At 36.3% G+C, this 27520-nt stretch overlaps 1 protein-coding gene and 1 pseudogene across 7 annotated transcripts; both read right to left on the bottom strand.

Annotated features, from left to right (window-relative positions):
• Nucleotides 1-1351: 1351 nt before the first annotated feature.
• Nucleotides 1352-22778, bottom strand: Tlr3 (toll like receptor 3). Of its 7 annotated transcripts, none has more exons than XR_002397675.2 (7): nt 22591-22778; nt 22200-22288; nt 14310-14757; nt 12752-12943; nt 7776-9628; nt 7277-7561; nt 1352-4060 (listed from the first exon to the last, which is right to left on the bottom strand). XR_002397675.2 is itself a non-coding variant. In XM_021265059.2 (7 exons), exons 4-7 carry the CDS (start codon nt 14751-14753, stop codon nt 7333-7335), a joined length of 2718 nt encoding a protein of 905 aa, XP_021120718.2. In that variant the 5' UTR covers nt 14754-14757; nt 15759-15859; nt 21711-21779; nt 22200-22489; the 3' UTR covers nt 6188-7332. The 7 variants fall into 7 exon arrangements, 6 of the variants coding, with proteins under 6 accessions (XP_021120718.2, XP_087073257.1, XP_021120717.2 ...); XM_021265059.2 differs by lacking the exons at nt 1352-4060; nt 22591-22778 and adding exons at nt 15759-15859; nt 21711-21779 and having other exon boundaries at nt 6188-7561; nt 22200-22489; XM_087217131.1 differs by lacking the exon at nt 1352-4060 and having other exon boundaries at nt 6188-7561.
• LOC147826745 (serine palmitoyltransferase 1-like) lies at nt 15869-21704 on the bottom strand (annotated as a pseudogene).
• Nucleotides 22779-27520: the final 4742 nt, after the last annotated feature.

Genomic DNA, 27520 nt, shown 5'->3' with positions numbered 1-27520 from the left:
ATGTCTCAGGATTTGTTTTGCATGATAAAGATTTTATTGATATTTGTTTAAGGGCTCTGGATCCTACTGAGTGACACATATTAAAATAATAAGAAGAGGAACTTAGTCAACATTTCATTACCATAGCAAAATATGTGCAATGGGCTACTTTTATAATAAACAGATTTACTTAGATCACATTTTGGAGGCTGGGGACATGTGTAGAATAAGGATCATATCAAAGTCTGGAAAGCAAAGATTGTAAGAGGCCAGGCTTGTTTCTTTTAGAACTACCCTCTGTGGAGAACTAACAAGGAACCACATGAGAACTACCTTAACTGCTCATCAGGACATGTACCCAAAGACCCAAGGAACTTCCACTAGGTTCCACTTCTTAGTTCCACATTTCCTAATACTGTCATCCTCCAGTCCATGAACCTTTGGAGGATTCCAAAATTCTATTCAAGCCATGGCAACATGCCCCCAGAATGGAGCATAATTTAGAGAGAACACAAGAAAAAAGGGAGAAGATTGAAAATAAATAAAAAGAGAAATAACACAAGGTTGATGGAGGCTACATTATACTGATTCTGCTGTTTAGGTTTGGAGTGTGATCTATGACATCTCCTGGAATTTATTCAAAGGTACAGTGCTCAAAACCCACTGTACCAAGATTACCAGGAGGTTTAATTTCTTACCCATAGTTCTGGGCCATCCATTAAATACTTCCTTTATGTACTCCACTGTTATGCTCCAAAGTTACCAGGTGCTCCCTGAGGAGTGAAGATACACAAGGGAGCAGGCAGTCCTGCTGGCTCCACTCTCTTTCAGGCTGGGACATAACATTGGTAGCACACACTTTAAGGCCAGACAGTGCCACAGGAGCCACCAGAGATGGATGACTTCAAAATCGCTGCAGTCATTAAGCTCCAGGCCAGGAGGTTGAGAGGTCTAGAGGGACCTCTGTTTCCTATGACTGCTTCGGTAACAGTGTTTCTCCAAGGAAGACGATCTCATTTGACCCAGTATTTATCTCAGTTGAGGCTGCTTTCAACCAAAACAAATTGTGCAGAAGAACTCTTTAAACTCCTGTGTACCAAAGAAGGGTGGGAGAGTGGAGAAAGGCTCTAATGATCTAAGGGCCTCCTCTGAAGTTGCACAGGCAAGGTAAAGTCTCTTCTCCTACCCACAGTCTGTGCAGATTCTTGTACCCACAATACTAGATCTCAAGGTCACACTCTCTTTAGACTCCTTAAGAGCTTAAACCCTTTCCATCCAAGAATACTTGGCACAGGGCTAGTCTAGCTAACTCACCATCTTAAAGAATAAGTGTGCTTCTAATTCTAACCCCAAAACCTGATCTAATCATTGTGACTGAAAAATTAAGCTAAGAAAAGATGGAGGTGGGACAGCAAGGAACACAGCCACAATGGGCAGACACATGGATGGAAGTTGGAAAGGGCAAGGCTGTTTGGGGGAGCTGCAAATAGTTCTAGATGCCAGTATTCATTCACTTAACCATTTAACCACCCAACTGGCAAGTATTTTGTGCATACTTACTGTGTGTCAGGTACTACACAAGTATAAAGAAATGGCTGGACATGAAGTAAGAGAAAAGAAAAACAAGATCATGAAAAAGTAAAATCTAAAGTTTTAAATAGTGTTCTGAAATTCTTTGTATCATTGTTGCAGGCTGAATGTGCAGGTTTTTGGAGCAGGGATTGCAGGGTTGATGGAAGTATGAGGGAATTCTGGAGCATATTGATTTTCTTTTGTTTATTTCCCAGAAACATAACTACTAGATATAAAATTTCCTGGTAGTAAAAAAATGTTCATCGGCACAATTTCCATTTATCATTTGTTTTTCCAACAGCTTCTTGCAGGAGTTTCCAGCAGGCTGACAGAGGCCCAGGTGGGAATGTAGAAAACTCTACCTGTGCAAGAGTTTGGGCTTTTGTTTTTATTACCAACTGGAGTTTTCTGATTGTGAAGCTGGACCACCCTTTGTACTACCAAAGAGTGTCTGTGGCAAGCCTGAAGTTTCATCCAAATGACAGAATTTTTTAAAAAAGAGAAAGCTTTGAGAGAAGAAAGCATAATATATTTTTCTTTTTGTACAACAAGCCCAATTTGTTGAATAACTATCTACACATGTCTTGTATGTGGACATAAACTACTTTGCTTGCCTGGCTTCTGTCTTTGGGAAATGGCACTCACTTTTTTGGGTTTGGATTGCTCCTCATACTAGTCTGTTCAGATGGTTCCAGAGGGTGCTGCCAGCCACAGGAATTGAGTCCCATAGCCATAAACATGGACATATATCCCAAGCTGGAGCAGTCAGAGCCCTTTCTTGAGGTTTTAAAAATTAGGAGCAGGAAAGAGAAATCATCCACTGTTGATGTGAATTGGCAGCCTCAGCCTTGGGTGCTGTGGTTTGGATGTGGTTTGTCTCCAGAAGGTCCATGTGCTAAAGCTTGGTCTCAAATGTAATGGTGCTGAGGTGATGGAATTTTCAAGAGGTGGGACCTGCAGGAAGGTCATTAGTTGACCTTCAGACCTTCACAAATGGATCAGTGCCACCTTAGAGGAGTGAGTCAGGTTTCTTGGGGCTGGATTAGTTCTCCTGAGAGAGGGCTGATATAAAGCAAAGCCACTCACATTCTTGGCCTCAGGTGCATAATATTAGTTTCCTTTCTGCTTCTCCACCACACTGTGACACATCCAGGGGTTCCCTAACCAGACACCATGTTGTCTGGACTTTCCAGCTACAATAATCATAAGCCAAATAAACTTTTTTCTTCTTCAAAATTACCCAGCTACAGGTATTTTGTTATGGCAGCATGAAATCGTCTAAGACACTGGGCAAACATGTTTCCAGAAGTACAAACCAATTTAACCAACAATCAGAGTAGATTCCAGATTTGGTGGGGCTTTAGCCCCTGGTTCTAGCTTCCTTGAGGTCTAGTAAAATCCCCACTCTTTCCCCAGTTCAGTTATATCTCTAACAACTTTGTGTTTTTGTCACTTAAAATCAGGTAGTCACTAACAGAAAATAAGATTTATCCATAAGAAGTGCCTTGACAGCCTGGCACTTATACATAGGTTGAGTTATTCTCCTATTGGATTTAAACCACTTCACAGAATGCCATCCTCAGACAAGGTTACTTTAGGTTGTAAAATTCAACAAAGGAGGATCACTTCATCATTTTGACAGGATACAGACAAAAAATAAAAATAAAAAAAGATCACTGAGCCATTCTTCTTTTGTTTAAATGATTGTAGTTTCTTTAGAAATTACAATTTTATATTTTTTCTAGCCCCCTTACTAATAAATTTCCCATCCTAAACCCAAATCATATACAATAGGTTCTTCCAAACACCCTCTAACTGATTCACTCCATCGTGTGTTTCCTCCCTCAGTGCACAGAGTCAAACCACAACTTGTTCAACTGCAGGTATGTTTCCAGTGCCTTTGACTACAAGAAATTAACACTGTTAAAATGTTCCTTGTTTAAAAATATTGATGTTCTATGAAGCCATATGTTTTCCAGAATTTCTGAAAGACACTTTACTTAATAGGCTGGACACTTTTACTTTTAAAAGGCTGGAAACTTGCAGAAGTGCCAAAAGAAACCAATTGAGCCATGTATCTTTTACTTCTTAAATAATTTAGAAGGTATGGATACTTGAGTGAAATAAAGAGATTTTCCTCTTGTGATTCTGGCTCTTTTTTCTCCAGCTGCACACTGTGTTAGCATCTGAGGGTTCACCAGTAAGCTCTCCTCTAGCATTTCTTCTGGGCAAAGGCTTTTGCTCTAGATCCACTCCTTTTCAGGGCTGCTTGCATTACCCATGAGTGGCTTATGTGAGAGTAAAGACAGTACTATCTTTTTGCCTAGATTTGTACCAATTCCAGGCCATTCCAGCCCAGCACTCTTGTAGGGTGGGTGAAGGCCTCTTCTGCAATTGCCGCCTCATCACAGTTTATCATTTTCTCTCTTCCCAGCCCAACTTATTTTGCTCCCTTCAAATCTGCTGGGTGCAAATTTCCATCCCTGAGTCTATTTCCTGTGGAGGTGACCTAGGATAAAAAGTAGATAGAGAATTCAACCCTGACTGCTCAAAAATTCTCATACGAATCTAGAAAAGTTCTATCATTAAAAAGGCTGATATTTCCTGCCCAGTGGACTTGAAATATGGTTCATTAAACTGGTGGAGGTAGGGGGTTAAGAGTATCACAGGACCAATATAGTATCTTCTTTAATTAGGAAGAGGAATCAAGGCTAGAGGCTTCCAAGAGCTAAGAGTGGCTTTTACATTGTGTCACCTAGCGTAATTAGTAACTAACTAATGTTGATTGTCCTGTTTTGTTATTTTAATACAGATGCACAGCCATGTGATACATGTTTTGAGAAATATGTCCTTAGGAACTTTTGATATTGTGAGAGCATTATGGACTGTACTGACATAGTACAGTGATGGCTGTGACATCACTCAGTGGTATGTGGGACCACTGTTGTGTACACAGTCCATCACTGACCAAAATGGCATTGTGAGGTGCATCACTGGGGAAGCTCATAGGAAAAAGAAATGCTTCAAAGCTCCTTTGTTATGTGAGAGTAAGCCTGGCTGTCTGAATTGTACAATTATAAACTATATTCCTCTATACAACTAGTTATCACTTACCTAAATCTATATCACAGATCCTAGGAGAGAATTTTGTTATAATATCTACTTTTAATGACTGAAACTCATAAAATCACAACTCTAAAATACCTGATTCATTAAATCTAGTCTTCTGTCATGCTCTCTGCAGCTCGGTTCCATCCTTACCAGCATTCCGTTGTCTCCCAATACAAAGTTCATGTCTCCCTCCCTGCGTTGCATCTTCTTACTCTTTCTTTTATCTTACTCTCCTCTGACCCAAATCCAACCTCTCTTTGAAGAATCTTACTCCATCTTAGGAGCCTTCCTTATCCAGGTTTAACATGGATAATCCTTTCCTACCCTATCACCTGTTTCTCCTTTCCTATAACTGTATCTCATATACTTTCATGTATGCTACCTCATAGTATTTAGCACTAGGCATACATAGCTGCTAAATAAATACCATTCCTAAGAGCTTTCTGAATATATAGTTTACATACCATAAACTCACCTATTTTAAGTATACAATTCAAGATTTTGGGGGGAAAACTTACATAGTTGTACAATCAGGACCACAATCTAACTTTAAAATATTTTCATCACCCTCAAAAGATCTCTAGTGCCTATTGAAATCATTCCCCATTTCTGTCCCTCAGCCTAGATAGCCACTCCTTCACTTTCTGCTTCTATAGATTTTAAGAAAGTCTTTTTGGTTTGAAGTATCTATATTTACTAATCACTTGTTATTGAGCCTCATTTACAGACACTCTAGAGCTGGGGATTTAGCTCAGTGGTTCTGGCACCTGCCTTGCAAGCACAAGGTCCTGAGTTCAATCCCCAGTACCAAAACAAAACAAAACAAAATACAGACACTCTAAATAAAGTACATATATTTGAATAAACCTTGTCAAATATGTGGGATTGAAAAACTCTCCTCACTAGTAAACTTATCACATGTACTTCTTATTCAATCTAAAAGATATCTTTCTAGGCAAAACTTAAATATTCAGATTTATTTTACATTCAATAATAATGATTAAGTTGGTTTTGTTTTACAATGTGAAAAACAGGAAGGTATTGGAGTGAACAGATTACACGGTGGCATTCTGAGACTATTCAAACAAGTCAAATTGCTTGTAAAAATTAAATAGGAAGTGAAACAAGCATCCTTTTTTGCACTCCCCTTGTCTTTAGCCCAAGGGACATGGACTCCTCCTGAGAACAATTATAACGGACAGCATGCAGATGTTCAAGACATCACTTCCTAAATAGGTCAAATATAAGTCAGAGTGTACACCTTTTATTTTTTTTTTTTACTTATATTCATTTATCTTAACCTCTTAAATGTTAAGTAATTCTTTAAAAAAATTACATTTGAACTCAATTTAAATTTTGGTCATTTTATCAACTATCTTATAAGTACACAAAAAAGAAACTAAAATCAAAATTATTTCTTGCCCTGTTTTTAACCAATGATTAATTTATAGAAATATTTAATTTAAAAACATTTTAATAAAAAGTTAAGAATATTGGTAGATAACATAAAAGTACGTCAAGAAAAGAAGTAGTCATGGTTTTTATTTTATAATGTCCAAATAAAATAGGATTATATCACATTGAAAAATAAATCTTATCTAAAATGCTATGAAACAAGTGTCTAAATGTTAGGGTAGAGAATAGTGAAAATTATTCCTCCATGTATTCACACTGTTAGCTGACTGTAGACTCTTTCAGAACCAACAGTACTTTGAATATTACTTATTCCAAGATTATGTGAACGTAGCCCTAAGAATCTGAAGTATTTAAATCAAAGTTTCAAAATGTGACAGCTCATGTTTCTTAAATCTAACATAACTTTTAATTCAATGGTATAATAATGAATTCATGTGAATATATTATACTGCGCTTACCATCACTAATTATTTAAGATTTTGTTTATAATTGTAACTTTCAAGATCGAGAATTGAATTTCAGTTGGACCAACACTATCTCCTGAGTCTGTGTGGAGGAAAGGGAAATTTTTTCCACAAAGACAATTTACTAAGTAACCTTGAGGAACCAAGCATTTCTGCAGTATTTTTAAGTAAGAGAATTGTTTCTTCACTCCAGTAGCAGAAACCTAAGTATTGGGAAAATATAAATAAGTGTTTGCTATAGTATTTATCTTACTAAGTAATTAAAATGAACTGTGAAGGTTTTATGTCCCTTAATATCAAATTTTAAAAGTATTTAATGTTTAGCCAAACCAACATGGGGATACTAAAATGCAAAGCTTTCAAAATGAAAACATCGCTGTTATTAAACTTAAAAAAAAAAATCTTACTCTTATATAACTGAAAAAGCCTATATCCATCAAAACAATTATCTTAATTCTAACTATATTCTCCAAACCCAAAAATGATTTTCTTTAAATGAGAAGGAGTTTAAAACTCTTTGAGGCTGTAATAGGCCTCAGTGGACAATTCTGTATTCATTAGTAGAAGATGTTCTTCCTATATGCTTAGATATTTATTATGATTAGATAAGTCAGCTGTCAATAAGATGACTGAAACAGGCAATTTCTATAAAGAGAAATAATTACAATATAATGCCATCGCATATACATATGAATAATCAGATTACATTACTTTTAGGTAAAACTTAAATTTACCTTAAACTTGTTAAATTGAAAAGTTACTCCGTTGGTCATTTAATCTCTAAACGAATTTAATACGCTGAATTTCGGGATCCAAGTGCTACTTGCAATTTATGGTGAAAGGCATTTATCCGTTCCTTCTGAACTGGCCAGTTCAAGATGCAGTGAGACTTAAACATTCCTCTTCTCAAAAAGAGTGCATGGTTAAGCTTATGATCTGGAATGTCCTCAAGAAAAACCAATATAATGGAATCTAGATTTTGTTCAATAGCCTGATGAACTGCATGATGCACCTTGAATCTAAGTAGAAAAAAGTTGAAAAATGAAATAATTAGTACACAATTTAACAGACAAAAGCCCAACAATCTAAAATTTGATATAGAATTTACTTGACTGTGTCACTAATAATCAAGATTTTTCCCTTAATTTTACTTTTAAAATTCTATGAATTGTAACATTTGAAAGTTCGGTAGAAAAACAAGTATGTATTTAAAATTTCACAATGTTCACCTACCTTTTGCACAGTGGATCTTTTAATAGATGCTGTGTTAGAACAAAAATAATTTTTCTGCTTCTTTTGATGCTATTAACAATTGCTTCAAGTCCAAGGACACCTGCTTCAAAGTCCCTTTCTTCCAGACAAAATTTGAGAGATTGGTCTTTTTCTTCCATTGGGGAGAAGTTTTCCCAGACCCAATCTCTATCTTTATAGGCATGAACTATATATGCTGTGTATTCAAATTGTTCTGGCTGCCCATCTACTTCCTTGAAACCAAGAACTCGATGGACCAAAACATTCCAATAAAAAGATATCCTCCAGCCCTCAAAATGGATGAGCAATACAATAAAGATAAAAGATAAAAGCAAACTGGTACTGATCACAAAAAAGAGTTCAAAGGGGGCACTGTCTTTGCAGGGTGCTGTATCAAAAAGCATCACCGGGAACCCATGATATTGAGGTGGAGTGTTGCAGATGTAATGACTTGATAGTTCTGAGATGTTAGTATGGGTCTTATTAATCCAATTAACAAACCAAGCAATGCTTTCACATGTACAATCAAATGGATTAAAGCGCATATCTAAATAAGTCAAGTTCTTGAAAACTGGTTCAAAAACGTTCTTCTCAACTGATGTTATGAGATTCTTTTGAAGGTTCAGGGACTTCAGAAACATCTGATGGTCAAAGAGAGATGGTGGAAGTACGTTTAAATTATTCAATCCTAAATTGATGCTCTTAAGTTCAAACAAGTCCTTGAACATATCTGCTGGAATTTCATCAAAGCCATTAGACTCTAAGTCAAGGATATGGAGGTGGGGAAGACCCTGTAGAAAATGAACAGGACCACCAGGGTTTGCATGTTTCCAGAGCCTTGCTAAGTTATTATGCTGCAAATCCAGAATTTCTAGCTTCTCAAGACCTTCTAACATGTCATCATTGATGCTGGCTATGTTGTTGTTGCTTAGATCCAGAATGGTCAAGTTATGAAGACTGCGGAAAGGTGAAGGAGAGCTGTCCACATTTTTAAGGACCACTCTTCGGAGCATCAGTCGTTGGAGTCCTGGGACCGATGCAAAGGATTTGCTAGTCAGTTGTAGGTATTTGTTGTAGGAAAGGTAGATTTCAAAAATATTTCCTAGACCTCTCCATTCCTGGCCTGTGAGTTCTTGCTCAATTTCATTAAGGCCAAGGTCAAGTACTTCTAGGTATCCCAAGCAAGAAAAAGTACCACTCTCTATTTTTGAGATTTTATTTCTGGTTAAGTTGAGCACACGTAAAGGAGAATGAGCAAGTGATAAAAATGTTTCATTTGTTAAAGTTTGCAAACTTGTGAAAGTGTTGGATAGACTTAAATATTTTAGATTTATCAATCCAGTGAACATACTGCGTTTTATGCCTGGAATATTGTTATCCTCCATGTTAAGGTACTCCAAACATTTTAGCCACTGAAGAGAAAAATCATCAATCTTTGGAAGTAAAGCAAGGGATATACTTTGTTTAGTAAAAGATCGTTTCAAATTCAGGTATCTCACATTGAAAAGCCCATAAAAAGAGTGAGAAGACAAATGTGCTACATTATTATATTCCAGGAAGAAATATTTCAGATGTGGAAGCCAAGAAAAGGAACCATTATCAATCACATTTAAGTAGTTGTGGGAAAGGTCGAGCATGGTGAGGTTGGTCTGCTTTAGTCCAAAGAAAGTTGTGTTGCTTGTTCTATATAGCTGGATATTACTCAGAGACAGATTCTGGATGCTTGTATTTGATAATTCCAAACAAAGCTTCTCTGTGAGACTAGGGCCCAGTTGAGCATTGTTCAAAAAGAGACCAAATAATTTTCCAATCACATGAAAACACCCTGGAGAAAACTAAAAGTGAGGAAATAAGATTAATCAAGGTATAATAAGCTTTCTATGATTCTTGGAAAACATAAGTATAATTGTTTATTCAATTTCCCTCCCCTTTCAACACATCTGTCTCCATTCCTGTAATCCCCTCTGCCCTTTCTCTGTGCTTGTCATACCACCCCGTGCCCCCAGCCCCTGGCCTGCCCTGGTGACTGGCTAATTTATACAAAGCATTCACATTTTGTTTACATGCCACGGCTTTGGGAGATCTTCCCTGACTTCCACAGCTAGGTTAAATCCTTGGTACTTTTACATCATTGCACTGAATACAGTTGTAGTTAATAAACTATCTGTGAGGTCACCATTGGAGCAGATCCTGGTTGTGTTTTTGATCACTTATTGTCAGTGACTATAAGAAAGAAAGAAATATATGGATGGTTTTTTATTGGGGGTGGTGATTAGTGGGTACTGGGGATTGAACCCAGGGCCTTTGCACTGAGCTATATCCCCAGAGCTTTTAATATATATATAATGTATAATATATAATATTTTTTGAGACAGAGTCTCACTTAGTTAAGTTGCCTAGGCTGGGCTCAAATTTGTCATCTTCCTGCCTCATTAGTGTTGGGATTGCAGCCATGTGCCAAAATATCCAACTGGATAGCTTTTATTATGTAGCAGTGATTATTATGATTTAGACATAAAATGTCCCCTAAAAGTCACCTGTGTTCAAAGTTGGGGCTTCTGAAAGATGACTGGATTGTGGGAGTACCATATCCACTAGCGGATTAATCCAGTCAATGAGTTCACAGTTGAATATGCTATTAGGAGGTGAGAACCAGCTGAAGGAGGTGGGTTGCTGGAAGTATGATGTGGAAGGTTGAATTCTTGTATATTTGTCCCTAGAGCGTGTGCAATCAGCCCCCCCTTCTCTATGTTTCCATCTCGATCTGTCTCTGTCTCTCTGTGTCTCTCTCCCTTTTTCTGTTTTTGTCTGTCTGTCTCTCTGTGTCTCTGTTTCTGTCTCTCTGTGTCTCTCTCTGCCTCTGTCTTTCTGTCTCTCTCACTCTCTCTCTCCTTTCTCTATGTTGCCATCTCTGTCTCTGTCTCTCTGTGTCTCTCTCCCTTTTTCTGTTTTTGTCTGTCTCTCTGTGTCTCTGTTTCTGTCTCTCTGTGTCTCTCTCTGCCTCTGGTCTCTCTCTCCCTCTCCCTCTCTCTCTCTCTTTCTCTCTTGTGTGTGCTCCCCCTTCCCTCCCTCCCTCTTATTCCTGATTGCCATGTGTCAAGCAGCCTTTCCTTGTCATTTCCTTCCCCCATGCTGTTTCTGAACCCACCAAAACTGTGAACAAAAGTAAATCTCTCCTCCTTTAAGTTGCAGGTGTCAGGTATTTTGTGCTAGTGATGGGAATGTGACTGATACAGTGACATACACTTTTACATCAGGAGCTCAGAGTTCCAGCTATCTTTTCTGTCTTTCTACCCAGGTTTCCACCTGACTATACTTTCCTATCCTGTTTCCAAATCCTTTCCACATGATCCTTCTCCCTTATCAGAAGCTGTATCTGTTCTACAACTCAGTGCTGAGCCAAGAAAACAGAAGCTGGAGAGATGGAGTCCACAGGGGACAATAGCCAGTTGCTGGCAGGAGAAGCCACCAGGACAGCAAAGGAGCTCTGATTTCTAATGTTTCCTGTGTGTGATGTTCTGGCTAATGGGAAAAAATGTGAAAGAAAGTATGCTACATCGTAAATAAAAGGAAGTAAGATGGAAACAAGAAATTATTTAGGACGTATCTACATGTTAGCATTATTTTGCAGGCACTAAAATGAAGTCTTTGAGTTATTCTTAATTACATGAGATATTCATGATATAATATTTATTTTAAAAGCCAGGAGACACCATTACTCTCAAGAGGCAAACATAGCATAGAAGTTAAGAGTATGGGCTGTGGCTACACAGCCATAAACCCAAATCTGTCACCAGGTAGTCATGTAGGGGAACTTAGATATGTCACTTAGCCCTTTCCATCACAATTTACCATGGTACAAAATGACAATAAAAATAAGTTGACTAAAAGGACTATATACATAAAAGATTTTAAAATTTCAATATATAGCATGAAGTTAATATTCTAAGTCCTCTATGAATTTCAGTTGCTTTTAAAGGTAATTATTTGAAGAAGTACTGGAGATAAATACACCCAAATATTAACAATAGTTGTTTCTGATTGTGAACTTTTCAATGATTTTTATTAACTCTCATTTTTACTGGCCCTCATTACTTACGTCTTTTATAAGACTATGGAAATAAATTGAAAAAAGCTATTTAAAAATAAAATGAGTAGCTTGTACAAAATATTTTATTATTTCAGGATAACTTTATACATAGTCTATTTTTATGTCTGAAAAATAATATAGCTTGTAAAAAGATGTTTTACTTAAAAGACTTCAACTATTCTTATAATCTATAAAGGTATAAAATGTAATCTTCCATGTGTATGAAAATAGTTCAACTGAAGACTGTGGATTCAAAAAGAGATAGTTAATGCCTGTAATGGCATACCCCATTACAGGAAGGTTTTCATAACACAGTGCTAGATGTCACTAAGCACTCACTGCATGCCAGACACTGTACTAAATTCTTCACTATACAGTCCTATGAAGTAATGTTGTCATTGTACTGTTTGAAAGCAAGGAGCCAGACACAGAAAGAATTTGAATAACTTTCCTGATTGCTCAATTATTAAAAAATAGCTTCCATAGGGCATCTAACTCAGCTCTAAAACCTGCATTCTTAGGCTATTATACTATTTTAAATCCTCAGATGTTTCATGAGATAAAGAGTATCATTTCCACTTTAAAAGTAAGGAAATTAAGGCCAATAAGTTTCCCAAAGTCAAAGAATGGCACAGAGATTTTAACCCCATTTTACAGCAGGGCTCCATCTTCTAACCACTTACTATTAAAACTCTATTTTGACAATGGCCCCAATGGCCCCAGGCAACATGTGAAGGATTTCTGGAAAACATGGCGAAGGGTATATGATTTCTTCTCTTGAAATCTTTAGATTCTTATCAGTGTGACAAGGTTAGAGACTACACATATCTAAGGGTGGAATGCAAAATAATTTTACCTTACTTCTTACCTCTTTAATTTGATTTGATGACAAGTCTAATTTTTGTAAGGAAGAATTACCAAGGAAATCAAGTTCTTCACCTCTTAGTGAATGAATTTTATTATTTGATAGTAGAAGTTCCTGGAGATTTTCTAGTTGGAGCTGAGTTCCTAATTGTGTAGATGATAAACCATTATGAGACAGATCTAGTTTGAGTAAATTCTGAGGATAAAAAACATATATATGTTAGAATCTTGCCATCAAAATCAGCTTCTCTAAATGTAAGTGAGTCTAAGAAATATATCAACAGTAAAATGTCATCTATTATTCTGCAGAGAATGGACAGGAGAAGTAATATATAATCTTTGCTGTGATTAAAAACACCACTATTGCAAGGATTCAGTATTTTTATTTAAAGAATAATTTTGCTTTACCAAAATAAAAGGATTTAGACCTATTCATTTATGAGATAAGACAATTCATAATTTACTTACTTATAATAGATGTTATTTACAATGCAAAGAATATTCATGTGGCTTATCAAACATGTAGTGTTATACATTAGCCTTAGCAATAATTAACAGAAAAAAGAAGGAAAACTGTTTCCTTAAGAAAAATGAGTAGAATTTTGCCACCCATGAAATCCTAAAAGCAGGTGTGCACTACCATGTCCAGCTAAGATTTTTATATTGAAAAAGATTCATAGTTCACAACACATCAATATTTGTTTTATTGTTTGTTTGTATTGTGGGATTAAAAAAGTAGCCTGACTCACTTTTGAATATGTAAACTTCAAACTCAGGTTAAAAAGTAAGACAAAACCTCATAGCTCTTAGGGGAAAATCTAATCTGTGTTAAGCAGAAAAATACTGTTATTTATGCTTCTTTATAAAGTAACATTTTGCCAGTATTTTCTGTAATCACATTTTGAGGTCTTTATGTCCAAAGATGCTTCATCCACATCAGACTCTAATAGGAAACAAGAAAGGGCTTAAAATAGCTAACCAACTGGCTAAAGGAAGTACTGAATAACTGCCTCAGACTTACAGATAATAACATGCATTTTCAGATTTAAAATCCAAAGTGCTAAAAAGTGATACTTTGAGGAGATTTCTTAAATAAAGAGTAAGAAATTTTTTGTTGAACAAATTACTCTGTCGTGTCAGTCTGTTAGCTCTATTTAAGTCAAAACTTGTACTTGATTTTTATCTTTCGCTATTTCCATATTAAATCAGTAGCATTGCAAGGGCATTTCCATGTTCCTCCCAGAGAGTCTGATGCTTCTCTGAGCTTGACTTATAACTCTTTTATCTAAGTCCTATTTCTAATAGGAGAACACAAGAGAGGAAGACTTCTTTAAATTTAAGAGAGGCAGATTGATTTAAGGCTATAATTTCAAAAATATGTTGTATCAAATGGCAGTATTTGTGTATGAGTCCCTGCAGTCCCAAAGGGGTAAATCAGCTTTCTTATTCTTACCTTGTTATTTAGGTATTTAGTCAAAGGATGATGAGTAAGTGACTTCAAAACTTAACATTAGATAAAATATTTTACATTTCTTAGATGGAAATAAACACTTTCATCTTACCTTTTGGTTTTTAAAAGGATTGTTTTGAATTTTCTGGATTGAGTTGGACATTAAACGGAGTTCAGTCAAATTCATGCAAAACATGAGGGTTTTATCAGAGAGATGAGATAGCTCATTATGTTGGAGGTTCAAAACTTTCAAAAAAGGCAGATTTTGGCACAGTTCTGGCTCTAGTTTTGAAATGCTGTTAAATCCTCCATCCAAGACAGTAAGTTTGCTATATCTTGTAAAATTGGCAGGTGGCAATCTTCTGAGCTGGTTGTGGGTCAGATTCAACACTGTTATGTTTGTGGGAAGGTTGTCAGGCACCTGCATCAGCTTCAAATGACTGCAATCAGCTACTTCACGTGTCACTGTGCATTTGTTGGTCGAGGTGGTACACAAAATCCAAAGGGGCCACAGTCCCAACAAGGCATAGATATTATAAGGCAAAGGCCCTTTCATGATTCTGCTCAGTGAAAGAAATATAGAAAAGTAGTGGATAATTTTGCTAACACATGCTTTCAAAAATATTAATATATTCCTTGTGAAGATATAACTAAAATTTGGCTAAGTATAATATTTTTACTCATAGCTTATGTTATTGAACTGTATAATATACAACAAGTGCAAATAATTCAGAAAGGTAAAAATTCAAAAAAATTCAGAAAGGTAAGACATGAAATATGCAAATCCTTTCTCATTCTTCACTTCCACCCAAGTTGTGGTGTTCCAAGGTAACCTCTCAGGACAGTTTCTTTTCTTATTTTTGGTACCAGGGATTGAACTAGGAACCTTCCCCTTTTGAGGCAGGTGGTGGAACCACTGAGCTAAATTCTCAGCTGGATAGTTGCTATTTTAAGTTCTCATAACTACTTCTATAAAAAATGATTTACTTGCCCTTCTACTTCTTTACTAACTTTAAGCATTTACTTCCCATTACAAAGATATGGTAGTACAAAGATACGGTAGTTAGTAATACTATTTCTTCATTCTCTTCACCACTTTTTTATTTTATTGAATGTACTGTTACATTTATAATTTTAAAGATTACACCTAAAACTCCATTTATGAAGCAGTCAACTTTAGACTACATATTTTAAAAATTATTTTTATTAACACAAAATAATTATACACATTTATGGGGTACAGTGTGATTATTTTAATATATATACATGATGTGTAATGATCAGACCACAGTAATTGGTATTTCCACCACCTCAAACATTTACCATTTACATTGGAAACATTCAAAATTCTTTTTAGTAGCTATTTTCAAATATGCAATCAAGTATTGTTAACCATCATTATCTTACCGTGCCATAGCATACTTGAAGTTATTAATCTTTTCAACTGAAATCCAGTATTTGCTAACCACCCTCTCTCCATTTCCTCCCCCACACCCTTGCCAACTTTTGGCAATCACTCCTGTACAATTCTAGGAGACTAAGTGCTTTAGCTTCTACTTACAAGTAAGAACATGGGGTATTTGCCTTTTTGTGTCTGACTTATTTCACTTGACATAATGTCCTCCAGGCTCATCAACGTTTTTACTAAGTGTTTTCTTCCCACTATAAAGATAAAGAACTTAAATTATACTCGTCCTTCCATCTCTTCACAACTTCTCTTATATTATCTTTAATTTTATCTAATATATTGCTGGGGTTTTTTGAGTATGTTTGTGGTACATAATGAACATATTAGCTGTGAGTAGTTGGTACATATACATGCACAACACATTTTAATTCTTTTTATCCCCTCCTCTCCCTCCCTCCTCCCAACATCTCTTGGTCATCTTCTCATTGCTGGATTTATAATTTTAACGGCTATACCTAAAATTATACTTCTTGGTCAACCAACCTTAACAAAATCTCTTCATGCCTCGCTTTGTGATACAGGAAATGCACCCTTGTGTTTTCTCTACACTTCCATCCTTACATTTCCTAAAACTGTCAGCTCCATCTTTGCTCAACATTGTCAAATGTGAAATGCTAGCAATTTATCCCTAGACTCTGATTAAGCAGGCAGTGCTTGGCCTAGATGAAACTGTGAAACCTGAAGGTCGTAAGTATCATTTAGAGTTTCACCTATACAGCATGAATATGCTGGACTAAAGGATGACTCATGTGCCTGGTGGAACTAAGGGAGATGGTGAGATCTCACCTCACAATTCAGAACACTGTGCAACGTAAAACTTATATTTGTTTCTGGACTTTCCTATTTAGTATTTTTGGCCTTCTGTCAACCATAGGTAACTGAAATAATGGAAAAAGCCACAGGTAAGGAAGGAGTCTGGACTTTTTCATTTTTCCTCTTTCTTTCTTTCTTTCTTTCTTTTCTCTCTCTCTCTCCTCTCTCTCTGTCTCTCCCTGTCTCTTCCTGTCTCTCCCTGTCTCTCCCTCTCTCTCTGTCTAACTCTGCCTGTAGTTTTATTTCCCTAGCAAAACCAATATACAAAAAAAAAGAAGCACATTTGAGGCATTTAAAAATATCTAGGACATGATTTATATTTTTGGATCAACACAATAACCCTCTTCATATAACAAATTAGAAGATAAAACATAATAAATATAAAAGTCAATATTCATATTTTAAAAAACAGTGTTTGATTTAAATTATTGCTCACTTAGAAAATAGAACAAATATTCTCTGGTTAGGGATGCTCACATTAAAAATGGTATCATATCAGTATCTACTGTATACAAAATTCTGGGGTCCAAATATAATGAAATTTATAATAATTACACAGAAAGCCACCATTTAGCTTTCCATGATGAAAAATGGAAAAGAAGTGGTTGAATTACTTCTTCGGTAGTAAACTTTGTAGGACATACAAAGTGTTCCTGTTAGCATCAATTATTGTAAAGTTTTTTTATGAAATATTAAGGTATGCTTACATAATCATTACCACACAAGGGAGAGAAGAGAAACTAAAGCTCTAATTTTAAACAACACCAAAAACAATATAAACTAGTACTATAATAAAACATTTAAACAGTACTAAATAGAACAAATTAAATTCTAAGTTAGGTATTATCATTAGACTTCCTCTTAGAAAAATCAGTTCCTGGGCTTTTAGATGTATTTCCTTGGAAAAATAATGAACATCCACCCTTTTCTCAGTTACATGTTGGGTCTGTTTCCATGCTGTTTAGTAACAATCCCATCAGACATTCCTGGGTTCTCCTGAGGAATCTCCAAGGAGTCCTGTCTGCATGTTCATGGTGGGGGCCACTGGGTACTGGGTTTGGCTTATAGCAGGATAGCCTCTGCTGTTTCTTTGATGGTAGATGCAGCTCTCTCCAGCTCTTCCTCTGTCTGTTCCACTGTGACCACAACTCTGATGCTCAGAGAGGGGAGGCACTTCTCTTCTTTCTCCAAATAGTATGCCTGAGTTAATGCAATTCTTTTGTTCATGCACTGGTTTATGATTTCCTGAAGTAGTTTCACATCTGTCTTTCGAGACCCAGTACTGTCTTCCAGGTGTAGGTGAAACGCTAGCGAAAAGGATTCCCCCACCACTTTTAATCCAGAAATGCCTTGTAAAGCTTCATGAATCATTGGCACTTTTTCTTCAAAACTGAAAAACTATCTGGATTCTCTTCCATGATGTTGAGGGCCTCAATGGTAGCAGCAGCTAACAGGGGAGGTAAAGAAGTTGAAAAGCAGTACCCCTGGCCAGAGAGTCTCTGGTGGTTGACTACCAAAGGCCTACCACAGCAGAAACCGGCAATGGAAGCAAGTGAGTTCTCCATGCTGGCCCTGATAAGGTCAATGTCATCAATACTGATTCCATAGTACTCAGTGACTCCTGGGCCATGCTCCTCAAGAACTCCAAATGAAAGGCTTTCCTTCAGAAAAATTCTTGCTTTGCTTGTATTTTAACTTGCTAAAATTTATTTGTAAACTCAAGTCAACCACTATCTATCTCCACAGTGTCAGTGGACACGCTCACCTGCAGGATGGATGGCCGAGCTACCTGACACACACGTTCTCATGGTCCTCTCATAGACACTATTTATTGCCATGTTTTATTGCCATGTTTTTCAGTTTTGTGCTTTTTGCTGGCAACTGCTGCTTAAGATGGCCCCAGATGAAGTGCTGTCTAGGCTTCTTAGTGAAAGAAGGATGTGCTGTGCCTCATGAGCAAATGTTGAAGAAGCTCCATTTGGGGAGGAGTTTGGTGTGAACGAATCAGCAGTGTGTACTAAACAAAGTATCAACTTCTGAAGAGGACAAATACTTCCAGTATTCATATACAATCCTTCTACTATGATGAACCATTGAGTTACATGAGCCTTGTGAGGATTCTTCTGATCTTCAATCTCTTGTTCTTTTAGCAGTTTCTCCAGGTCAGCCACATCATTATGATTAAATAACTTAATGTTGTTACATGAGGCCTGTAATCCTTTCTTTTTTTTGTTTGTTTTTTTTTGTTGTTGTTTTGTTTTTTGTGGTTTTTTTGTAATCCTTTCTTAATAGCAAAGCAGGCTGCTCTATCTACAAGTATGATATCCCCTCTTTTAGAGTAAGCTGGAATTGCGCTGGCTATGGTGGAAAAACCATATGAGTATATAATAGCTTCTTCAGTTTTCATAAATTTTGCTAGGTACTCTTCCAAATCCAAGTGAACATCAAATGTGCCACAAAAACCTCTAGGTCCACAGGTCCCCATGCCATACTACTTTAGAAATGTTAAAGCTGCTGCCTTAGCCTGAAGGTTATCTAGCAATCCAAGGAAATTAAAGGAGGCAAAGTTTATACATCATTTTCCACTCACCACAATCTTGAGGCTTGGAGGGAGTTCGTAGAGGTTTTAGTTCATAACTGGCTGGCTCCAAGGCCAGGATGGCAAACAAGCATCACAGAGGAGAAACAACATGGTGCACACAAGGCAACAAAGGTAACAAGAGGTATGGTTTTAGCTTTTATGTGAAGGTTTATGATCTCTTCTAAATTTTGTGTATGGCTTAAAGTAGGAGTCAGGATCAATTTTTTCATGTATAACGTTAGTTAGCCTACTTTTTAAAAAAGACTTTCCCTTATTGGATTGTTTTTGCACCTTTCTTTGAAAAACTAACAAACACTTAAGTGCGGGTCTATTTCCGTACTCTGTACTCTCTTCTACTGAAATATTTGTTAATACTACACTATTTTGATGACTATAGCTTTATAGTAAGTCTTTAGTCTAAAATGTTAATCCTTTTGTTTTGTTAATTTATTAGATTGTTTTTCCATGCCATGATTGATGAGAATTATCTTATATTTATTATGTACTTATTAATTATCCCTCTTTACTAGAATGTAAAGCTAACATAGTAGAGCTGTAAGTTTGTTAAATTCCACAGTGTGGTCTCTGCCTAGAACAATGCTGGAATATGGTTGTGTATGAATAAATTAAAATATATTAAATGAAGAGCCTACCATGATCATTTAATCAACCTAAGAAATACAGTCATACTTTATTTTGATGGGATGGATGTCCTAGGTAGTATTCTCTGGTATGATCACTACTATAGTTTCACTTTCAGAGGTTTTATTTTTAAATTTTTATTGTTAGTAGTACCTGTTTATAGTACTTCATGATTACATTCATTGTGGAGAGTTGGTACGTGTATATAACACGTCTTAATTCTTTGTATGTCCTCTCTCCTGTCTTCTCTTCCCCTCCTCTTTCCATCTCTTGATCCTCTTCCCATTTGCAAAAGATCTATCTCCCTGTTTCCCATTATCGATCTTTTACTTTGGATATTTAAAATATCAAATGCACCCTCAACATGTGAAAATAAATCAATGCCAATAATACTTAAATTGATGTCCCACATGATCTAAAATTCATGACACAAGAATAATTACAGATAAATTTTAGAGGATAAAATCATTCTTAGTGGTTAACTGCAGAAAAACAGACTAATCTGAGTACTTAAAATTTTACTAATATTCTTTTAAGAAGAGTGGTTTGTCTAGTATTCTAATCTGGTCCTCAGAAAAAATAAACAGCTTTCATAAAGTAATATTCCACTTGTATGATCTTAAAAATACTGAACCAGAGCCGGGGATTTAGCTCAGTGATTCCGCCTCCTGCCTCGCAAGTGCAAGGACCTGAGTTTGATCCCCAGTACCAAACAAACAAACAAACAAAAAATACTGAACTAAATATTTTTAAAGCTACACACAATTTTTATGTTCATAGGCTATAGAAACATCATAGCCCTGAGTAGCAAGGATGTACATTACCAAATTGTTCAGATGCATGGAGCTGAAATGATGTATTCTGAAAATCAAGGACCAGTGCTCCTACCTCCCACCTTTCTGACTTTCTCTCAAAGCCCTACCATTACCAGCAGATTCTTCTACCTCTTCTTGGCGACTCACAGGTCTGGTCCCTGCTATATATAATCTCCTCCTTGTTAAGGGACTCCTATCACTCTGGGAGGGCTTTAGATGGAAATCCAAATTACTGAGAATCCATACTGACTAATTCATTTAGCTAGCATGCCTCTGAAAGTCCCATTCTGAAGACACATTTCATTGATGAGAAACACTTGGCAAATAGTAACTAAGCAAGATGTGTAGAAAAGGAAAACATATGGAAAGAATCTTATAAAATTTTCACAATTTTGATCACAGTCCAGAAACAAACTAACAAATATTCTAAACATTCAAAGGAAAGCATATAATTAATTTCTTCCAAAGGAAAAAGATATTGATTGATACAAAACTTTTCATCAGATAAGCTTCCAAAATTTTTAAGGGAAATTATTTTGAACCTAAAATGTCATATCCAGCAGAACAATTAAAGAAATGAAAAAAGAATTTTGAGATAGGCAAAAATTCATAACCATATAACCTGTATGAAAAAGTTATTCTAGGACATAACATCAATAAAAAATATAATTTAAAATGAAATGAGAATGAAAAGAAAGTTGCTATTGTTTTTCAGATCTAATTGGAACAAAGAAAGCAAAAAGAGAAAAGAAGAAAGAAAAAGAGGAAAGACGGAAGGGAGGTAGGGAGGGAAGGAGAGAGGATTGCAATTTTGGAAAAATTTTTGAGGGGACACTGTATTATGTTTCTTTGTCCAAATAAGAGACAGTATTGCATTATGGTTAGGACATGGAATTTGGAGCCAGACTATCTGGAGTTAACCACTAGTTACAGATTGGATTGTAAATGTTGCCCCTTTTTTTTGAAAGTTAATACATAGGTACCTAGATGCAGATGCATGCCAACACATAAAGATATTGTAATACTATGAATCAATTTGCTGAAACTTTAATATTACTGAAAGCTGACTATTTTTACCCGAGTACCCCATAATTGCTGATGTTAACTTCTGATCTTTCAATGTATATGAACATTTCCCCTCCTTTCATCTTCCTCCTCTTTTCTTTATTAAGTGAAATAAAGCCATTTACTTACCTTTAGGAACACCTGAATGGTATTCTTCTTTTACAGCACATTATCATTAAATGCCAGCTCTCCTCTCCTCTCCAGCCAACAAAATTGAGAAAAGGAGGTAAGTTTTTTTTTAACATCTGGGGATTTTTGTATTTTTTAAGGGAAAGATCTGATTTTTTTAAAAAGAAAAAAGCCGTCACAAAATAATTTCCACAGCTTCTCCAATGCGCATTTTCAGGTACAGAACTCTACAGAGCAAACAAGCTAAAACTACCACATAAACATTGTATCATGTCAATCGGAGATTGCTGCTGTTACTTGGATTCTGAGTTATCATTCTCTTCTCTTCATACCTGTATCACCTCCCTTTTTATCTGTTTTCCTTGCTGACTGATTCTGACACAATGTCAAATACCAGATAAAAAAACCCTTGACTGCTAAAGGCAAAGTGCATTCTGTCTTCCCTTAGCAGGAAAAATCCAGACCCCCATAAAGACTTAAAATATATACCTGCATTTATTCGGATGACTGCTGGCCATTTCTGTTTTTCATTAGTCCAATCCAGACGTTTCCTCAGGGAAGTGCATGTTGCAAGGTTGCTGCAATTTCGAAAGTGAAACTAAAGTTAATTTCAAAGAACAGAAAGAAAGGCTCTTGTATTTGTTGTACTCAGATATGGGAAGGGAGATGGGAGAAAAGAGAAAACAAAATACAGAATAATCCTAGTGAGGTGCTTCAGTTGCTTCTTAAAAATGTCTCTTTTAAGATTGTTTTAGGTACAATGGCCTGGAATTTATTGAAATGGTCACAGTTTTAACCAGGGAGAGAGTTGAAAGGATAGGAACTCCTTGCTAGTGTGGGTGAGGCTGACATTCTGGAAGTTAATGAATACTGTCCTTACGTGAAAGTGAATTCTGCTTTTGCATACTGCTGTAAAACTGTCAGATTCCAGTAGTATATAGTCAGAGGGACAGAGAAAACCTTGAATCCCTACTTGAGGCTAAAGCACCTTTCCATTGATTATTTTGTTTTAGCTTCCAGCCCTTAAAATAAGCAAGGCTGAATTTAACCTCTTGATCAGAAAAGAAACCAAGTTTCACAACAAAGAGAAGTGAAAGCAGAGAAAGCTGAGCCAGTCCACCCTTCTACCTCAGCACCTGCTAGGGACCTAATAGGTGTGCCAGAAAAAGTTCAGGTTAACTATTACTTCTCAATTAGCTTTAATGGCTGCAATTAGTTAAAGGAACAGGTTTGCAAGGAAAAAACTTTCAGTATTTCATTACTGATGCACAGTGATATAACCAGATCATTATATAGAAAAATAAAAGTTTGAAGGATGTGTTGAGAGCACCTAACCCAACTTCCTTGTTTTAGAAATGAGAAAAAGAAACCTAAAGAAGTGCATTATTTGCCTGAGGATATATCAGGTTACCACAGTGATTCTTGGGACAAACAAGCACTAAAACAGCCAGGGAAATTTGAAAACATGTCACTAGCTTGAATTGATTGCAGAATACACAGCAAGAAACAAATTTATATCATGATATAAATTGCTCTCTGCTGGCCCCTGTCTTAGGGAAACCACCCTGTGGTTGTTGCGCTCATGGCTACATTTAAAAAATTTTTTCAATTGTAATGTAATATAGTACAATAGTACTGTAATAGTTTTATAATATAGTACATAAGCAGTCGTCCTGAGTAAACAATTATTCATCCACTGGGATGTGCAAGAAAACAAGTAATGCTTACTGCAATTCAGAAGATTTCATCTCTGTGAGCTCTTTGAAGGCAGCACACAGTATATTCTTTGTATTGTAACTTTCCAACAACTTTTCTGTAGTAGACTGTTGCCATGCACCTTTTCAATATTCAACCATTATGTGGTCTTCTACACTAGCTCTGGGCCTAGCCATGTGGCCAACCTTGCCCACTGGGATAGTAGAAAGCATGAATCACAGCTTGATTACCAACAATGATCACCAAGGTCTGATCAAGTACTGGTACACTGGGACTTATTTCCTTATCCCCACTCCCAGCTCCTAGCATGCTTCTTTTTGTAACTCCTAATTATGTACTGAGAACCCAGCTTAGCTGTACAAAGGATACATAGAAGAAACTGAAGCTCTAGCTAACAGCCCTAACTATATACCCAGAAGACAGCTAGCATCAACTTGCTTGACATATGAGTAAGCCACCTGGAAGCATATATCCCACCTCAGCTGAGTTACTACAGCTAAGGTCACAAGGAACAGAAATAAACTATCCTCAACAAGTCTTGTAAATTCTAGAATAGTTAGCCAATAAATTATTGTTGTTATTTTAAATAAAAAATCGGAGTGGTGTGTTATGTTTCATTAGACAATGAAACACATTTCTTTAATAACATTAGGTATCCATCTCTTATGCTTTATGATACTTATACTACGTATTAACTTTTACATGATGTTGATAGACTAAGGAATGGACTTCAAGAAATAATTTTTACTGATGGTCTCATAATGCAATAATTGTTACAAGCTTAATACCAGCTCACACCCAGATATTACTAGTTCTCTATTCCTTTTCCCTTCTAAATACAATATAGATTGTTTTCTCTCCACTGTACATTTCTTAATTACGTACTAAGTTATCTAGTCATTAAGGTGATGAATGCTACAGGGAAATGCTTATTTTTCCCTTTCTAAGACAAGTAAAAAATGTAAAATATGTTCAAAAGTGCAAAATAACAAATACAGGTTTACTAGCAGTTCATATAGCATTATAGAGCAGCCAATCTCAAAGTAAATGTGAAGCTTGTTATTCCCAACATACCTCAGAATTCCCAAAAGAATTATAGAAGGCATATTTTCTTAAACTTGCTAAGTCTATAAAAAAAGCTCTAGCAAGTTTTCTTCTTCGACCCAAGAGAGTTCATTTTTATGAGAACTCAGTAAGATAATATGTACAAAAATCTGGAAAAATGAATAGAGGACACAGAAAATTACAGAGCCTACAAATAAACAGATAATAATTTACTTTTTATCTATTTATTAAACTACAGATGTAGTATGCTCCTCTGCTTCCTCCTAATAGTAATTATCTAAAAACTACTCATTCCTTTTAAATGATATTTACAATCATTTTAATTATAGGTAAATAATTTTTTATGATCAAGTATAATGTATAGCCGGTAGGAGGGCTGGTTGCTTCATATAAGATTTATAAGGGAAAACTTGATTATCATTTTTATTATTGTCAGTATCAGTATCTAATACTAGACTATTAGTATTAGCATCAGTCTAAACAGTAGACTACTGAAAGCTTTTTTGTTGCTTATTTGGGGTTTTGTTTTGTTTTGTTTTGTTTTGTTGAGACAGAGTCTAGTTTTGTGGTGTAGGCTGGCCTCAAACTCACTAGCCAAGGCTGTCCTCGAACTCCTGGCAATCCTTCTGCCTTAGCCACCAGAGTGCTGAGATTACAGGCATGTGCCACCACGCCACACTACTACTGAAAGCTTTATGGAGCTGTCCTTACAATCTTCAATATGGATTATATTAGGCATGAAAATTGCATAACTGTAGCTTTTGACCACTGAAATGATGGGACAAACAGTAGACTTTCTTCTCAGTGCATCTATCTGAAAAGTGAGGTTAATATTGAACAGTAATTACACATTGCCCAACTCGGTGAGGACAGAATGAAAAGAGAATTGATTTCTGAGAAATAGTCAAACTTATGCAGCAGTGAATGTGCAATGCATAGGTGTAATTTAAATTGGTCCTAAAGAATCTCAGAAGTAAATCTTTATTAATGAAAATAGAGATTAGACTAGCCTTCTCTAGGTTAGCAGGAAGCCATACCTTTTCATTATTAAAACTTCATGTGAGCATTTAATGTAACTGTTATACTATTAACTGAAATAATAAATTTCTCTCTGAGCTTTAGACAGTCTTGTGAACTGTGCTCACTGCTCTCCCTTCACAGTCACCATTCAGAAAGGCCAGCGTCCTGTTCTATGTCATATGAAACTCTGAAAGGCACTTCTGTTCGATTGGAACACTTTCCCTAAAGAAAAAAACGCAGTTCCTCTTGCCACTGTCATCCATAGAACCCAGCAAAAATTTCAACAAGGGAGGAAATACACTGTTCCCTTTCCCTACTCTCACTTATGTCTACTGAAAAGAATTCAACTTGTACTTCCTCTTGAAAAAGAAACCACAAGAGCTTGTGGTTTAACCTAAATTTTAATTTATTTTTCATTTTTTGTAATTTTACATACTAGTTGAAAAGTAGTGGTATCTTTTTAATGAGCTATGCACAGCTTCATTTCTTTCTTGTTTTAAAAAAGCACTTTGTTGTGATATACTTGACATACAAAATCTGTACATATTCAGTGCATGCACTGTTAAAAGTTTGGAAATAACCTGTGAAGCTATCACCGCAATTTCTAATTTAAGTCTTATTACCCCTACAATTCTTTACTCTCATTTATTTACTTTCAGTGATAAGAACTTAATATTTACCCTCTTACCAAATTTTAAAGTTCAATACAATGCTGGTAACTATAGGCAGATGATGGTTAAGGTTAATTGTTAACTTCATTCACTTGGTATCAGCCTACAGGATTAGTAAGGCACTCTTCTGTGTATGTCCAGGTATGTTATAGAGACATGCCCTAGGTGCTACACAAAGCACCTGGGCCCTTTCTCTCAGCTGCTGTTCTGCTGCTTTGCTTCCTGGCTACCATGAAGTAGGCAAGTTGCTGTGCCATGCCTTTGTGCCTTGATATTCTGCCTTTACCAGCAGACCATAGAGTAAACTTTTGAAATCATGAGACAAATAAACCTTTCCTCTTCTAAATTGTGGGTGTTGAATACTCTCTCTTAACAATAGGAAAGGTAACTAATACATAAAATTGGTACCAGAGAACGAGATAGTTGCTGTGACTATACCTGACTATGTAGTTCACACTTTTGGAATTGGTTTGTGGGAAGAGTTAAATTTTGGAGATGTACTCTAGGGAGGGCCTACAAGGCTGTAAGCAGAGCTGGATGGGCCATTCTGGTTAGAGCTCAGAAGACCAGAATCTTGATAGAAATGCAAATAATAAAGGGCAGGCACATAAGATATCAGATGGGGACTCTCTTTGAAAATAAATGAGAGATCATGCATGTTACATTCTAGCAAAGAACTTGTCTACATTTTGCCTATGTCCTAAGACTTCACAAAAGCTAAATGTAGGAATGTTGACTAATTGATCTGGTGGAGAAAATATCAGGGCAGCCCAATATTCAGGCTGTGACATTGATATTAATGGCTTTTAAACCAGATTTATGGTGAGAATCAGGATCAAAAAGTAGAGCAAGGGCCGGGGATTTAGCTCAGTGGTTCTAGCACCTGCCTTGCAAGCACAAGGTCCTGAGCTCCATCCCTGGGACCACAAAAAAAAAAAAAAAAAAAGCAGAGCAGAACAATTTGAAAATCTTAATTTTTTGACTTGAAGAAGTCACAAGTAAAGTTGGGGCCAAAGGAGGTGTGATTGTTTTTTAACACTATAAAAATAATCCAGATTGGTTCTCTGGGATTTGTCTTATCATTCTTAGGATTCCAAACACTCAAAGGCACTGCTACCATGATCTGAGGGGGCTTGGCTTCTCTTCCAGCTAGTGGCAGACCTTGCCATTGGCCATGTATTACTGGTTGTTCAGACACCCAGAATACGGAAGCTGTGTGGTCATAGAGGCTTCTACCCAGGTTTGAGAAGAAGGTCTGGGAGGTCAGGAAAGGAACTCCTTACAGAGCAGTGCATGACGCTGTGGGAATAAGACTAAGGTGAAGTGGAGACTCCAAGA

The sequence above is a fragment of the Heterocephalus glaber genome, unplaced genomic scaffold (assembly GCF_053883595.1).
Source record: "Heterocephalus glaber isolate CG9 unplaced genomic scaffold, H.glaber_assembly_v1.0 deba00001461, whole genome shotgun sequence".
Lineage (NCBI taxonomy): Eukaryota > Metazoa > Chordata > Mammalia > Rodentia > Bathyergidae > Heterocephalus > Heterocephalus glaber.
The sequence above is the reverse complement of the archived record's forward strand: the minus strand, read 5'-3'. Positions and strand labels throughout refer to the sequence as shown.

Bases quoted from the DNA above. Each gene is read 5' to 3' on its own strand.
- Tlr3 (XM_087217131.1), bottom strand. From the start codon at position 22,228: ATGGCCAGCAGTCATCCGAATAAATGCAG. The intron at 14,758-22,199 runs GTATATATTTTA...TTCACTGAGCAG, and splicing joins AGTCATCCGAATAAATGCAG to AATCATGAAAGGGCCTTTGC. The intron at 7,562-7,775 runs GTAGGTGAACAT...TTTTCTACTTAG, and splicing joins AAAGATCCACTGTGCAAAAG to ATTCAAGGTGCATCATGCAG.